The sequence below is a fragment of the Peromyscus californicus genome, unplaced genomic scaffold (assembly GCF_007827085.1).
Source record: "Peromyscus californicus insignis strain IS unplaced genomic scaffold, ASM782708v3 Scaffold_11__1_contigs__length_118956290, whole genome shotgun sequence".
NCBI classification, from domain to species: domain Eukaryota; kingdom Metazoa; phylum Chordata; class Mammalia; order Rodentia; family Cricetidae; genus Peromyscus; species Peromyscus californicus.
In genome coordinates this window covers 9,885,597-9,899,888 of record NW_026294402.1, presented here as the reverse complement: position 1 = coordinate 9,899,888, position 14,292 = coordinate 9,885,597, and the positions used below count along the sequence as shown (strand labels likewise).

Below are 14,292 nucleotides of genomic sequence, written 5' to 3'. Positions count from 1 at the left end.
CCACTAATAATACATGTAGATATTCTACCTGGGTCAGGTAACAGAGCACAGCTCTCAAAGGTGGGCTGTATGCAGTAACTTCTTTCCGAAGACTAAGTCTAAGGAGACAGAGTATTCTACACTGAATAACCCCACACCTCAATCAGTAAGGCGAACATGATGGTGCTGAGCCTGCTGGCAATACACAGACAACACTTCATCTCTGAGGTCTCTCCAAAACCTGAACCAGTTTAACAATAAGTAAAAATGGAATGTATTCTACAGAATTCCTGTCACTTTTCCAAACAGTCACTGGGAACAAGTCTTAGCATTGTCACAGTGTTGGGATGCCTGAGAGGCACGACTGTCAAACGTTCTGGATAAGAACTGGATTCTGGGGCGAAGAGGACCCTCATTAAACTATGGCGATCTGAATCAAAGGCTGACCGTAGTAACGGGAGTAAGTACCGGTTCACTACACGTGACACACATACCACACTAATGACATACGACAGCAACAACACAAGAACCTACACGTGACCTATGAGGGAACTCTGTACTAATGGTTGGCAGTTTTTCTTAAACTCCAAACTGATCTAAAATTAAGTTGACCTAATAAGAATAACAAATAATATTTTATATACAAATGAATACTCTCATCCTCATTATGCCCAAGTCTGAGACAGTCACTTATTACTTACAGCACATATGGTATCCTAAGAAAATAAGAGAAGCCTTTATGCCAGAGGCTCTCAACCTTCCTAATGCTGTGACCCTGTAATACAGTTCCTCATGCTGTAGTGACCTCCAACCATCAAATTAGTTTGTTGCTACTTCATAATTGTAATTTTGCTACTGTTAAGAATCGAAATGTAAATAGTTTTGAGAGGGATACTGACCCAGAAGTTGAGAACCACTGCTTTATGTAGAGATGGTGACAACAGAGGTAAATTTTATTTTTAACTAAAAACTTGTATTTTCAACCAATTCTGTTTTAACTAGTAAGATCTGACCACAGGTAGACAAAAAAGTTCAAAAATCAAACTTATGCCCTATTTTACTTTTATTAATCCAACAACAGACAAAAATAGATATAAAGCACATATAAGAAGAACAGCAATAGACTTACACACCACTTTGAACCAATATACCAGGAAGCCAGCCGCTGTCACTAGCACAACACACAAAGACTGTGAAGACAACCCTTGGAGCTGGAGAAATGACTCTCATCTAGAGTTTCATGAGTTTCACAAAAAAAAAAAAAAAAAAAAAAGACAAATATCTCAAAACCTTTATAGATATCCTAAATGGTCTTCATGCATTTATTTAAATGAAAAAGATAATATTTTCAATAAATATTCAACAGCAAAGAACTTCATTACTGAAGATATTTATATTCTCTAGCATGTGAATAACAAGACAAGCCAGGAAGACTACTGTAGAGGAAAAAAATAGTAAAAGCACTGTATTTAGAGTAAACTTTGGAATGGTTGTTCTCTAGAAGTATTTAGACCTTTAAGAAATCATTGTGGATAACAGTGTTTTCTGTCATCTACTGAGCTGTTTTTCTGAAGGAGCTAAAGCAGCCACTGCATGATTTTATTCACAGACACTCCTGGCACACTGGAGCATCTTGCATTATTGGGTACTGCAAACAGTGCACAATAAGAAGTAAAGTTGCAGGGGTGTGATGTTTTCCTTCACAAAACACATAGATGAGGTCAGGGGCTTTGGTATAAGAAATTTGTTTTACCCAAATAACAACTTCTTTGTAACTATCAATGAAGCCCCCTTTGCATGGCTGTTCAGGGTTCAGCTCATAGAAACTGTTCCTCCCTGCTGCCAGAGAGCCTGAACTACATTCTGGAGTGACCCTCTTTCTTTGATCATCCTGGACAAAACACAACACTACACAGAATATGCTTGCAGACAGTGGTCTTTATCGTTGAAGCTAGACTTCCCATCTTCCAGAACTATGAAAATGAATGTCTACTGTTTAAAAAGAAACTCTGAGCTGGGTGGTGGTGGCGCACACCTTTAATCCCAGCAGAGCCAGGTGGATCTCTGTGAGTTCGAGGCCAGCCTGGTCTACAGAGCGAGATCCAGGACAGACACCAAAGCTACACAGAGAAACCCTGTCTTGAAAAAAAAAAAAAAAAAAGAAAAGAAAAGAAAAGAAAAGAAACGCTGAAGAAAGGGTTAAACTAATACCATACACAAAATGTATTTTCTTTATCACTCATAAGCAAGTGGTTGAAGAAAAGCAGATGAATTCACAAACATACTATCATTGATGTGGTAATTTTGTAGAAATAAGACAAAAATACAGGAATATTTTAAAAAGGTACTGAGATGTGTAAGAATGATACATCACCTAGTGCTTATGTAACTTAACTACAGAATTGGACTCAACAGGACAGAAGAGTGGTGTGGTGGCTAGTCTTGGTTGTCAACTTGACTACATCTGAAATCAATTAAAACCCAAGCAGCTAGGCACCGCTGTGAGGGGTTTTCTTGATTAAATCATTGGAAGTGAGAAGATCCACCTTCTATCTGAGCCACACCTTCTGGACATGAAGAAGGACATGAAGAAGGAAGCTTTTGCTTTACGCCTGCTTGCCCTCACTCTTGCTGGTAAGTTCGTCTCTTCTGCTGCTAAGGCATTCCTTCACTGGTGTTAGAGTCTACTTCTTCTAGATTCTAACACAGACTGAAGACCTGGAACTCTCTGCAAATTCCCTGGGACTCCAGCACCAGATCGGGACTGCTGAGACATCCAGTCTTGTGGACTGAACAAACTACTAGGTTCTTGGCCTTCTCATCAGGAGACAACCTTCAGTGGACTACTCAGATCATAGCCTGGAAGACACACTAATAAATCTCCTTTATATATAGATTTTTCATTCTATTAGTTCTGTTCCTTTAGAGAACCCTGACTAATGCAACTGGCAATACAACTGATTAGCTATGATATTAGCTATGAGTCTCTGGGCATATTACTTAACCTGAGATACTATGTGGAAATGACAGAACTTCACAAGTATTACAAGAGATAATTTAACTTCAGCACTTAGAGCAATGGTTAGATTATGGTAAGTTTATCAATGCATGTTAGCTATTACCCTCTGTTAATATGGAAGTTATCAGGAAAAGAATACCACAAAAAATTAGACAAAATATTGAAAAGTACTAACTTAAGGAAGAAATGTACATTTTTTTTTAAATAGTAAGTAAACGCCGGGCGGTGGTGGCGCACGCCTTTAATCCCAGCTTGTGGGGGGTGGGCAGAGCCAGGCAGATCTCTGTAAGTTCGAGGCCAGCCTGGTCTACAAAGCGAGTTCCAGGAAAGGCACAAAGCTACACAGAGAAACCCTGTCTCGAAAAAAAACAAAAACAAAAAAAAAGTAAGTAAACATTCAAACTTGCTGGCCTGGTCTGGAACAATTTATAACAACTGAGGTCTTTGAGAATTCTCTGCTATTACCTACTTAATTACTAAAGGTTCTGCTGAGAGTGCTGGCCAGACACTGAACAGTATGATCCCCTCAGTATGTTCATGCAGCATACATACCCTCAAATCGGGAGAAAAGTTGTCTGCAGAAGTTGAAATGGAATCTGAAGACACGGCAGACGCTGATTTCGTGTGCACCGAGTTCTCTGACTGAGAAGTGGAGGCACTACAAAGATAAAGACACAGTGTTTTGGAAAACAGGGCTTTGTGGACCAATTTTAGATGTTTGCTTTATACACCAGCGTTTACTGCTACCTGCACGTCAGCAGGTCCTGGGTGCCTTTTCAATGGCTCCTAAAGACAGGAAAATTACAAACTCTGTTCTGTAACAGTTACGTATTCTTGACACTCAAGTCTGAATAGACTTTCCCAGTACTCATGATTTGTATGAATTCCTTCCGTTTATCCACTCATCCATCCATTCAGTTATTTATTTATTCATCTAAATAAAATCCATGGAGGTGGGGCTGGTAAGATGGCTCAACAAGTAGAGGTGCTTGCCTCAAAGCCTGATGATGTGAGTTCAATCCCAACTCCCCACAAATTGTTCTTTAATGTCCACAGACGTGCCATTGCACATGAGCACCCAAACAAACACACAAAATCAATCAATGTAAAAAAATTTTAAAAGAACATTCCAATATGTTAAACTACTACATCAGGCACAGTGATTCAAAGGTAAATTTGGCACAGTCCCCTTGGGGAGAAAAGGAACCAGCCAGGCTGGCGGGGCCAAGGCCACCTTGGCAGTGCGTATAAGCTTGCAAAATAGCATCCTCCCTTAAGCCAACCTGGAGTCTGCTGCTGCACTCAGTGACCTACGAATTTCAGATGGATGGGGCCAATGAGAAAAAGGCAATACAGCTGATGAAATGGCCAACAGCCAACAGGGTGCCAGGGCGGGTATTTAGGCTCACCCTGTATCTGCTATACAAGAGCCTGCCTTTTGCTTCTCACCTGACTCCTGGTGTCTGTATTGCTGACTCCATGCTATGGTGGTATTTTATTTGTACTGACATGTGATTTTAATTGTATGTTAATAAATAAAGTTGCCCAGGGGTCAGAGCTATTAGAGCCATAGCAAGAGCGTGGCAGTGGTGGTGCACGCCTTTAATCCCAGCACTTGGTAGATAGAGCTAGGTAGATCTCTGTGTGTAAAAGGATACAGCCAGCATTGGAGACAGACGCCTTTAATCTCAATCCCAACCATAGAAGACCTGGAAGTCTCTACAGACAGGCAGTGACGAGGCAGTCATGTGTTTGGGTTTACAACCAATGGGAAGGCAGAACAGAAAGACTATAAAGACAAACACACAGGAAGTAGCCCCCTTTCGGAGAGCTCTCTTGGCTGAAGAGGATCCCTGAAGCAGGAAGGGTAAGGCTCTTAGCTCTGACCTCTTGGCTTTCTTCTCCTGAATCAGCTCTGTGTTTCTTATTTAATAAGACAGTTGGTTACATCTACACCATGCCCTCTCTGTCCCTCCCCTACCTGTTCACCTGTTCAGGCAGTTCGGCTGTAACATCTGGTGCCCAATGTGGGGCTGGTGCCCATGAGGGCATGGGCATTGATCCTGCGTTGGTCTCTTTTTGGGATGCTGCAATCCTTTTTTGGGTTCTGATTTTTGCCCTTTGCTGCTGTTCCTCTGGATGTCCCCTTTCTGGTGGAACCCAGGAATGGCTCTGGACTGCTGCTCCCTGCCCAAAGACATGTATGGGCATACAGCCGTGGCCTAAAAAACCATGGAAGTCTCCCACTAAGCACAAAACATTTGGGCCTGACACATTTTCTGTTATTGTTTTCTACTGTCTTAGAAGATGAACAATCTGATCTCCCCACTGCCTCTTGAGGGGGCCCCTCCATCTCTGAATGACTAGGAAACGAACCAGTTGTGTCCAGCAGCCCCACCCAAACCACCTCAAGTTTCTCTATCTGCCTCCCTCCCCTTCTGGCTTCCACCCTCTGGCTTGCCCTATTTCATCCCTCCCTCTACCCCCCCCACCCCCGACTCCTCACACATCCGCTCCCACCCCTCCCCGGCTATGTAGGAACTGGTCAGAGGTTTATCCTGTTAATCTGGGACCAAATGTGGCTAATTAGCCATGAGTGTCTACCCCGTGACTGACCTTTCGCTCATCTGCAAGGCAGTCAATGCGTCTGGTCCAGACTCCCACTATTTTGAACAAGTCCTTAGACAGTGGGCTATGCAATTACAAACCCACAAAATTGGTACCACCTTCTTTAAGGCTTAGAACCCACTGTTTTTCTCATTTGGCGATCTGCATATGATGACCAGGCGGAGGCCCAGGCCACTTCAACTTACAATATGGGCTTAACATCATCCTAGACATGTTCACTGGGAGAGGTCAACAGATTGATCCTTTCTCACAATCTACCCTTGGCCAATATGCCTACTTCCAACAGGTCTCCGATTTGGCCTTTAAGGACCTTAAGGCACGCACCCCTCCACTTACTTTCATAATCTTGTCCAACAACCCAGGGAGTCTTTCACAGACTTCCTCACTCAAGTAACTGAGGCCCTACCCGAGAGATTTAATTAAGCAATTAACATAGGAGAGGCTTAATGCCCCAAAGCATAATGTAGTAGCTGCAATAGTACTCAATGAGGAAATTCATAAATGAGTCTTGGCCCTAGGGACCTCGACCCCAGAGCTGGCCCCATCATTGCCCTGACAGCCTCTCTTGATGCCCTCTTATCTGACTGACCACAGTCCTTGGATCACCAGGCTCCTGCCAGTCCAGCAGAGCGTACTTGTTGGGGCTGTGATAAATTTGACCACTTACAGCAGGACTGCCCTAGTTCATGTCCTAAGTCACACTGTCCCAAGCATAACAAGGCTTGTAATTAGGGCTTCCATTAGGCCAAGGACTGACGCTCACAGCCTTCAGACAATATGGCTCCTTTAAACTCTCAAAGTGCAACCCTCAGCCCTGCCAGTAAAAGGTAATGGTCCTACCCCTAAGGTATTCTGTATTCTGCCTGTGTAGCTAGAGTTTTCCTGCCTGGCCCACGGTCAGGGCAAATCTCTCTCACCTGCCAGTCCCACAGCCACTCAGACCCAACCAAGTAAACACAGAAACTTATATTGCTTACAAACTGTATGGCCGTGGCAGGCTTCTTGCTAACTGTTCTTATATCTTAAATTAATCCATTTCTATAAATCTACACCTTGCCACGTGGCTCGTGGCTTACCGGCATCTTCACATGCGGCTTGTCATGGCGGCGGCTGGCAGTGTCTCCCTCTCTCAGCCTTCCACTTCCCAGAATTCTCCTCTCTCTTTGTCCCGCCTACTTCCTGCCTGGCCACTGGCCAATCAGTGTTTTATTTATTGACCAATCAGAGCAATTTAACATATAGACCATCCCACAGCATGCCTGTTTTCCTGCAATCACCCATGATAACTGTGTACCTTGATGGCTCACTCGTTAAAGGGCTGTTGGACATGGATGCAGATATCACCATCCTTACAGAGACTGAGGTTTTTTGGTTTCCTCACTGGAAGTGCCAACCTAGCCCTGCCATCAGCAGCATGGGAGGCCAACAAAATACCCAAGCTACAGGGCACCCTGTCCACTGGAAGGACCTGGATGGCAATCAGGACTCCTTTTCCCCAATCATAGCTAATGTCCCTTGTAACCTATGGGGAGAGGACATTCTGGAATATCTTATGAAGTCGTACAGGCCTGGCTTATGGATATCAATAAGACTGTCTTTTAACCAATCCCTTGAGGGCTGGTAGTCAATGATGGGTAAGGACCTGTTCAGCTGGCCAACCTACAACAGGCACAATCCAATATGCTGGATGCTCTCTGAGGCTGGGACAACAAGGCAGGAGCATGGAACCTCTACAGTCATAAGTTTCCCAGTGTCCCACCTTGCCCGCGGTGGATACAAATCTCTCCCATTCGCATCCCCCAAGTAAACACACAGAGGCTTATCTTAATTATAACTGCTTTGCCATTAGCTCAGGCTTATTACTGACTAGCTCTTACACTTAAATTAACCCATAATTCTTATATATGTTTAGCCACGTGGCTTGGTACCCTCAGTTCTGCTTTGTCATCTTGCTTCCTCTGTGTCTGGCTAGAGACTCCTGACTCTGTCTTTCCTCTTCTCAGAATTCTCCTTGTCTGATTGCCTGCCTATAATTCCTGCCTGGCTACTGGCCAATCAGGGTTTTATTTAAAAAGCAACACATATTCACAGCATATAGAACAACATCCCACAGCAAACCTCAACTCCCACTAAACTGCCAAAGAAATAAATTAAAAAGTGGATATGTGGGGAGAAAATGAGCCAGTCGGGCTGGCAGGGCCAACAAGAAAAAGCTAACACAGCCAAGGAAATGGCTGACAGCCAATGGGGTGCAGGGAGGGGGTATTAGGCTCGCCCCATATCCGCAATAAACGAGTTTGCCTTTTGCTTCTCATCTGACTCCTGGTGTCTAAGTCATTGACTCCGTGCCTTCTCTCCCCCTCCCCTGAGAAGTGTTAAGGCAGCTGGCATGTGCTTGTGGTCCACAAGCTTGTGACACAACATACAAGTGAATAAATGGGTCATGTGATAAGAGCCTCCCCATAAACACACATCAGAAAATTCAGGGAGAACTTAGGCAATGCCACATGATGGGAGCTTTTTTATAGAACACCAAGGACTGAACCAGATCTTATGCATGCCAGGCTGTGCTGTACTCCAGCCCTTTCTAAAAATAGTTTAGTTAAGTACAAGCCCTCAATGGCTTTACCAGGCTCATAAAAGTCAAACAAAAAGTGCTGCAAAGAATACTTTCTAACCATAGTACATAGAGACACGATGTTTAACTGGTACTCCAAACACAGTTTATGTCAACACAAAGGAACTAAGACTTAAAGATTATGTTTGTGAATTTTTCTTTTTAGTGTCTCACTAGTGGGATGGTTAATATTCTACATTAGTGAGTAGGTTTTGGACAAGAATATTGCTTGATTTGGGGGGAGGGGGAACAGCAACATAGTTTTTACTGAAAAGTTATGTTGCCATTGACATAAACCTGATGGTTCAGTAAACACTAGAGTGGTGATTACAGATGGTTTTGTGTTTCAGGAGCTGATTTGTGAGCATGCTCTAAGACCACAAAGTGTTATTGATAAACTTATAAAAGCCAGCATTCAATTCAGAGTCTGCCCTGGTTTTAAGGCTGGTTAGTGCAGTGATCTTAAAATGCTATTACACTAATTTTCTTTTTAAAAATGTATTCACATGCTGTTTTGAGGAGTCTTTACTTCTGCAGAGAAGAATAGGAGGGCCTTAGAATTTTTGAGTGTGAGGGGGACCTATAACATACAATGCATCATATAATACTATTTGACATGAATGACACAGTATTAGAATTTTTTTGAAAAATGGGACATTTAAAAATAAAGAGTTACTCAATAAATTTTCATGAATAAAAAAATTACTATGGGCCGGGCGGTGGTGGCACACGCCTTTAATCCCAGCACTCGGGAGGCAGAGGCAGGCGGATCTCTGCGAGTTTGAGGCCAGCCTGGGCTACAGAGTGAGTTCCAGGAAAGGCGCAAAGCTACACAGAGAAACCCTGTCTCGAAAAACCTAAAAAAAAAAAAAAAAATTACTATGAAGGTATGGCACCATCAAAGCACATAAAACATCCAAGAAACTAGGCATGGTTCATCAGGGCTGGGTGTGGAGACAGGTCTGCCTTTGCACCTTGGAGGACTCCTATCACATTTGACTCCATACTCTCACGGAGACTGTCATGAACTACTATGGAAGCAATCACACTCAACAGTTACCTTACTTTCTTAAATTCTTATACAACTTCTGATACTTGATCACATTACACTTTTTATTATTTACTGATATCAAATATGTAATTCAGGGCCCCCCACACACACTTTAAGTCTCTCAAGGGTAAAAATTATGTTCTTATTTTTATTACTAGAAAATCTAAATCAGTATAAAATATTCATATGGAAAATATTCAAAAAAGACAACAATGAAAAGACACTGCATTAAAGCTTAAAATGTAGACATGTTATATATATATATATATATATATATATATATATATACAGACATGTTAGTACATACATACACACATACACACACACACACACACACACACACACACACACACACACACACTTTTAAATTAGTCTCACTATTTAGCCCAGACTGGCATCCAATTTGTAATCCTCCTGCCATCAGCCTTCCAAGTGCTAGGATTACAGGTGTGAACCACCATGCACAGCTTAAAAAACAAACAAACAACAAATAAAAAACATGTATTTTTTAAAGTCTCATTCTCAAATATATTAAAAGTTTTCTTATATAAAAAGTCTAAGCCGGGCGGTGGTGGCTCACGCCTTTAATCCCAGCACTCGAGAGGCAGAGCCAGATGGATCTCTGTGAGTTCGAGGCCAGCCTGGGCTACAAGTGAGTTCCAGGAAAGGCACAAAGCTACACAGAGAAACCCTGTCTTGAAAAACCAAAATATAAATAATTAATTAATTAATTAATTAATTAATTAAAGAGTCTAAATTTATTTCATTATATTTTCTGGAAATGCTTCCTATCTTAGAACTGTGACAATATTTATTAATTATTTTAGCTTTAAAATAAACAAGCCTATCTATCTGAAGCCTGTCTATAACAACTACATAACAAATAAATAAACAAAATATTAAATCACTGCATAAACAAACAAAATACCTGTTATTTTGTATTATCTAGTTCTATAACATAAGAAAAGAAAAACTGATGGGCTGAAAATGTCCCTCTTGTTTGCAGCCAGCTTCTGATTAATTTAACACTGTTTTCCTTGGCAGGTGAAATAAAGCTTAAGACCATTGTGTAACTGATATTCATTTTTACTACTCCATGGAAGAGTCCTTTTCTCTCCCATCACATCCTGTGCTGAGCCTGAGAAGACAGACTCCATTTAGCTCCCTTGTGGCTAGGAAGATCACAAGAGACAACTCTGGTCACTGAGAGTAGAGAATAGATGGGAAGTCTGCTAATGGCAATGGAGATCTTTTCTTACTAAAAGGGAGTATGGAATATGTGCAAGATAGTTCTTCCCTTTCTCTTGCCTGAAGTGAAAATATCAGTCTTGGAAGTACAGCAGTCATTCTGTAAATAGGGGAACTATAAAAAGTCTACCAGGACAGAGGGTGGGTCCTTAGGGCCTCACAAAACAGCTGAACAGCTGCAGCCATCCCATAGCCCAGGAATTCATGTCACATAGAATAAATAAAGCTCAGTTTCTAAAATTACTGCAATAGGGTTTTCTGTTCTATACAATTAAATAAAACTAATGCAGCAACCTCAAAGTCTATTTGAGAAAGTTCAAATACGTATAGGACTACCTCACAACCTTCTGCAAGAACAGGGATAATAACTCTTAAAAGCAATTAAAATACAATTAAAAATTATATTTCTAATATTGACAGAACAATGTAGCACGTAGCACCAAGGAACCAAATAACTGTTAGAAGCAAAGAGAAAAATAAATAAGAGAAATCAATGAACAGTTTGCAGTCTCAGATTTTAAAATCTGGGCTTTCAGGCAAGAACGAGCTGGCCAGCCTTTAAGTTCTCTTCTCAGACAATGAAACTGGGGGGCACAAGGGTGTGGATGTGTCACAACACTCTTCCTGTGATTGCACCAGGAACACACTGGCAGGGCTGCCAAAAGCTGCTATCCATATCCAGTGCTGCCAGTGTGTGTGTGGTGGGGGGGGGGGGAGGGTGGTGGGGGGGGTGGAGGTAGGGGGGGGGTGGTCTTCTCACACTAAGGGGCCACAGCACAGAAGCACAGCTCTGCTTCAGGACCTTTTTTCCTTCTCACATATTAGTGTATGCATGCTCTGGTCACCATGGCTACTAATACAACACATTTAATTTCCACTTTTTTTCCTCCATTTCTCCATAATTCATCTTCATGTCAAGACCTGTTTTACCAATTGTTCCATAAGCCCAAACCTCATGCGATCCCACACAGGCTATTTCTTTAGCTCAGTCCATTTATTAACATGCTACCTTTCCTATCAGACTCAGGGAAAAATCTAGGTTTTCCAAGAAGTTTCCAGCCTTCCAGCTGGAACTGAACTCTCGGTTTTTTTCCACAGTCTTTAACTTCACTTAACCACTTTCCTCATAACTGGAGAGCCTGAGCTACACGGCCACCTCCCCTGTAAGTTATAAACTGCCAGAAAATAAGAACCTTGTAACTGGCAAGGCACTAGATCTCAGGGCAAACTGTGCAGTCTGCTAACATCATTCATCAACCAATACCACACTGGTCCTCAGGTTTCCTAGGCACACACACTTCATGAGTCAACCCCCACATCCCTGTTACTCTTGCTATGCCGGGCTTCTATTTCTGGTCATCTCTTAGTTACATGTGTGTGTTGCCATATTACTCCATTTCTTCCACCCACTTTCTCTGTCTAGGATGTTCTCCTCAATATTTATGCTAGAATCTTTACCCCACAGAGAATACACCCCTGGCATACATAGCAGAATTCTCAAAGCCTCGACTCTACCTTAGCTGACACCTCCCAGGAATCTACTTCCCCCCCTCTCAGCCCCTTGAATCAGAGCAGCTTTTTTTTCCTTCACATCTAATAAAGGCCAAAGAAACCCATCATTCTTCTAGCTCAGTTCCCACGTTTCTATAGTAGTGTACTTTCCCATCTTCACATATAAAAGACTTGAGATAAATGACATTTTATACAACATGTAATCCTTCCTTGTTAATTAATCACACCTCACACACAAAGGGCTTTTCCTGGTCACCTGGCCCTTTCCTATTTCTTTCTATTCCTTTTGTGGCAATTTTACTATCCATCAGGATATATGCCCACCCACATTCCCAGGTCATCAACGTGAACCTTATTGGTTCTAGAACAACTCTGCCTCTATAATCTTTAACCTGAGGGACTCAATTTCTCACCACAAATGTTTTTCATTTCCAACAGTCTTGCTTTCTTACTTGCCTTTTAGCTAGTCTTCAGCCCATACAGACTCCACTCCCTCAACCCTTCCATTTTTCCTGATCCATTGCCCTCCCTTGCCTGCTTCACTTCCCCTTCCTATCCAACCTGAACTCAAGAGCATCAAATTTTCTATTTTGTCTTTGCAAACCCTCAGTGTCCTCTTGTATCTTGCAGCTGCTATGTTAACCCCTAACTTTACACTTTCACAGGCTTATAGCTCCTGTGAGGCAATCGGTTAGCTCACGATATATACTACACTTTCACAGGCTTCCTAAAGCTTAGCTGTCAATGAAAGATATCTTGAAGTTGAGTCCACTTAAGACTCAGCTAGAACCACGGTAGCACCCAGAAACAAGTCTATTTCCCAAGTGACTTCTGAAAACCATGACTATCTTGTCTCCATTTCTGTTTTACAAACTGTTCTACAAGTTAGGGTTTCTTTCTGTTCTTTTTTCTTTCTTTTTTTTTTTTTTTTTTTTTTTTTTTCTGAGACAGAGTTTCTCTGTGTAGCTTTGCACCTTTCTTGGAACTCACTCTGTAGCCTAGGCTGGCCTCGAACTCACAGAGATCCGCCTGGCTCTGCCTCCCAAGTGTTGGGATTAAAGGCATGCACCACCACCGCCCAGCTCAAGTTAGGGTTTCTAGTGCTGTTATAAAACACCATGAGCAAAACAAACTTGGGTTGGAAAGAGTTCATTTCATTTTACAACTTTCGGGTCACATTCTATCACTGAGGGAAGTCAGGATAGGAATTCAAAACAAGAAACTGGAGGCAGGAGCTGATGCAGAGACCATGGAGGAGTGCTGCTTACTGGCTTGCTTCCCATGGCTTGTTCAGCCTGCTTTCTTACAGAACCTAGGACCACTTGCCCAGGAATGGCACCACCCACAGTGAGTTAGACCCTCCCATATCTATTATCACTCAAGAAAATGCCCCATAGTCTTACGCACAGGCAAATCTAGTAGGGACATTTTCCCAAAATGAGTTCCCCTCTTCCCAATGACTCCCAGCCTGTGCCAGGCAGATGTAAACCAGCTAGAACACCAACTTCATCTAATCACTCTAAAGTCCTGTAGATCCATTTCCATATTATCTGGACATATACTTCAGTGAAATGTTCTTAGTCTTAATTCAACACCCCATCCTTAGACTACTGCAAATTACATGTCTATTTTCTGTTTGTCCAACAGGACATTATAAATTGGCAAAATGTAGAGAAACTACAACTCGAACACTCCTGAATGGAAGGCAAAATGGAGCAGCCACTTTTGATGGACAAATGAGACTAACTCTACATGATGGTTAGTTCTGTCAAGTAGCCACAATTTAGAATCACTTGAGCAGAGAGGCTCAGTTGAGGAACTGTCTAGATTAGGCTAGCCTATGAACATGTCTATGGAGGGATGTCTTAACTGTTAACTGATGGAGGCAGTACCATTCCCTAGGCTGGGTCCTGAACTGTGTAAGAGTAAAGAAGTTCTTCAGACAGCTTGGGTGCATTTGTTTCTATCTTAACTGAGGACATGATGTGACCAGCTGCTCTTCAGTTTCTCCTTGACTTACCCTCAATAATGGACTGTAACCTGGAATTGTAAGTCAAATAAACCTTTCCTCCCTAAGTTGCTTTTGGGCAGGGTATATTACCACAGCAACAGAAATGAAACTAAGACACACTATCACCTAGGAACTCCACTCCTAAGTATAGACCTAAAATAAATGAAAATATGGCCTCACAAGACACATGAACAGATACAAACATATACATAAATGTGTATAGCATC

General features: G+C 42.1%; 1 protein-coding gene across 7 annotated transcripts in view; it reads right to left on the bottom strand.

Annotated features, from left to right (window-relative positions):
- The window catches only part of Mtmr2 (myotubularin related protein 2), a 68,750-nt gene that overhangs the window by 28,045 nt on the left and 26,413 nt on the right, over nucleotides 1-14,292 (bottom strand). For 6 of the 7 annotated variants that reach the window (XM_052752133.1, XM_052752164.1, XM_052752124.1 and 3 more), the window contains one exon: nucleotides 3,551-3,656. In XM_052752133.1, the coding sequence (XP_052608093.1) occupies nucleotides 3,551-3,656 (106 nt within the window). Of the gene's footprint in view, nucleotides 1-1,130; nucleotides 1,210-3,550; nucleotides 3,657-14,292 lie in introns of all 7 variants that reach the window. The other variant, XM_052752175.1, reaches the window with a different exon arrangement.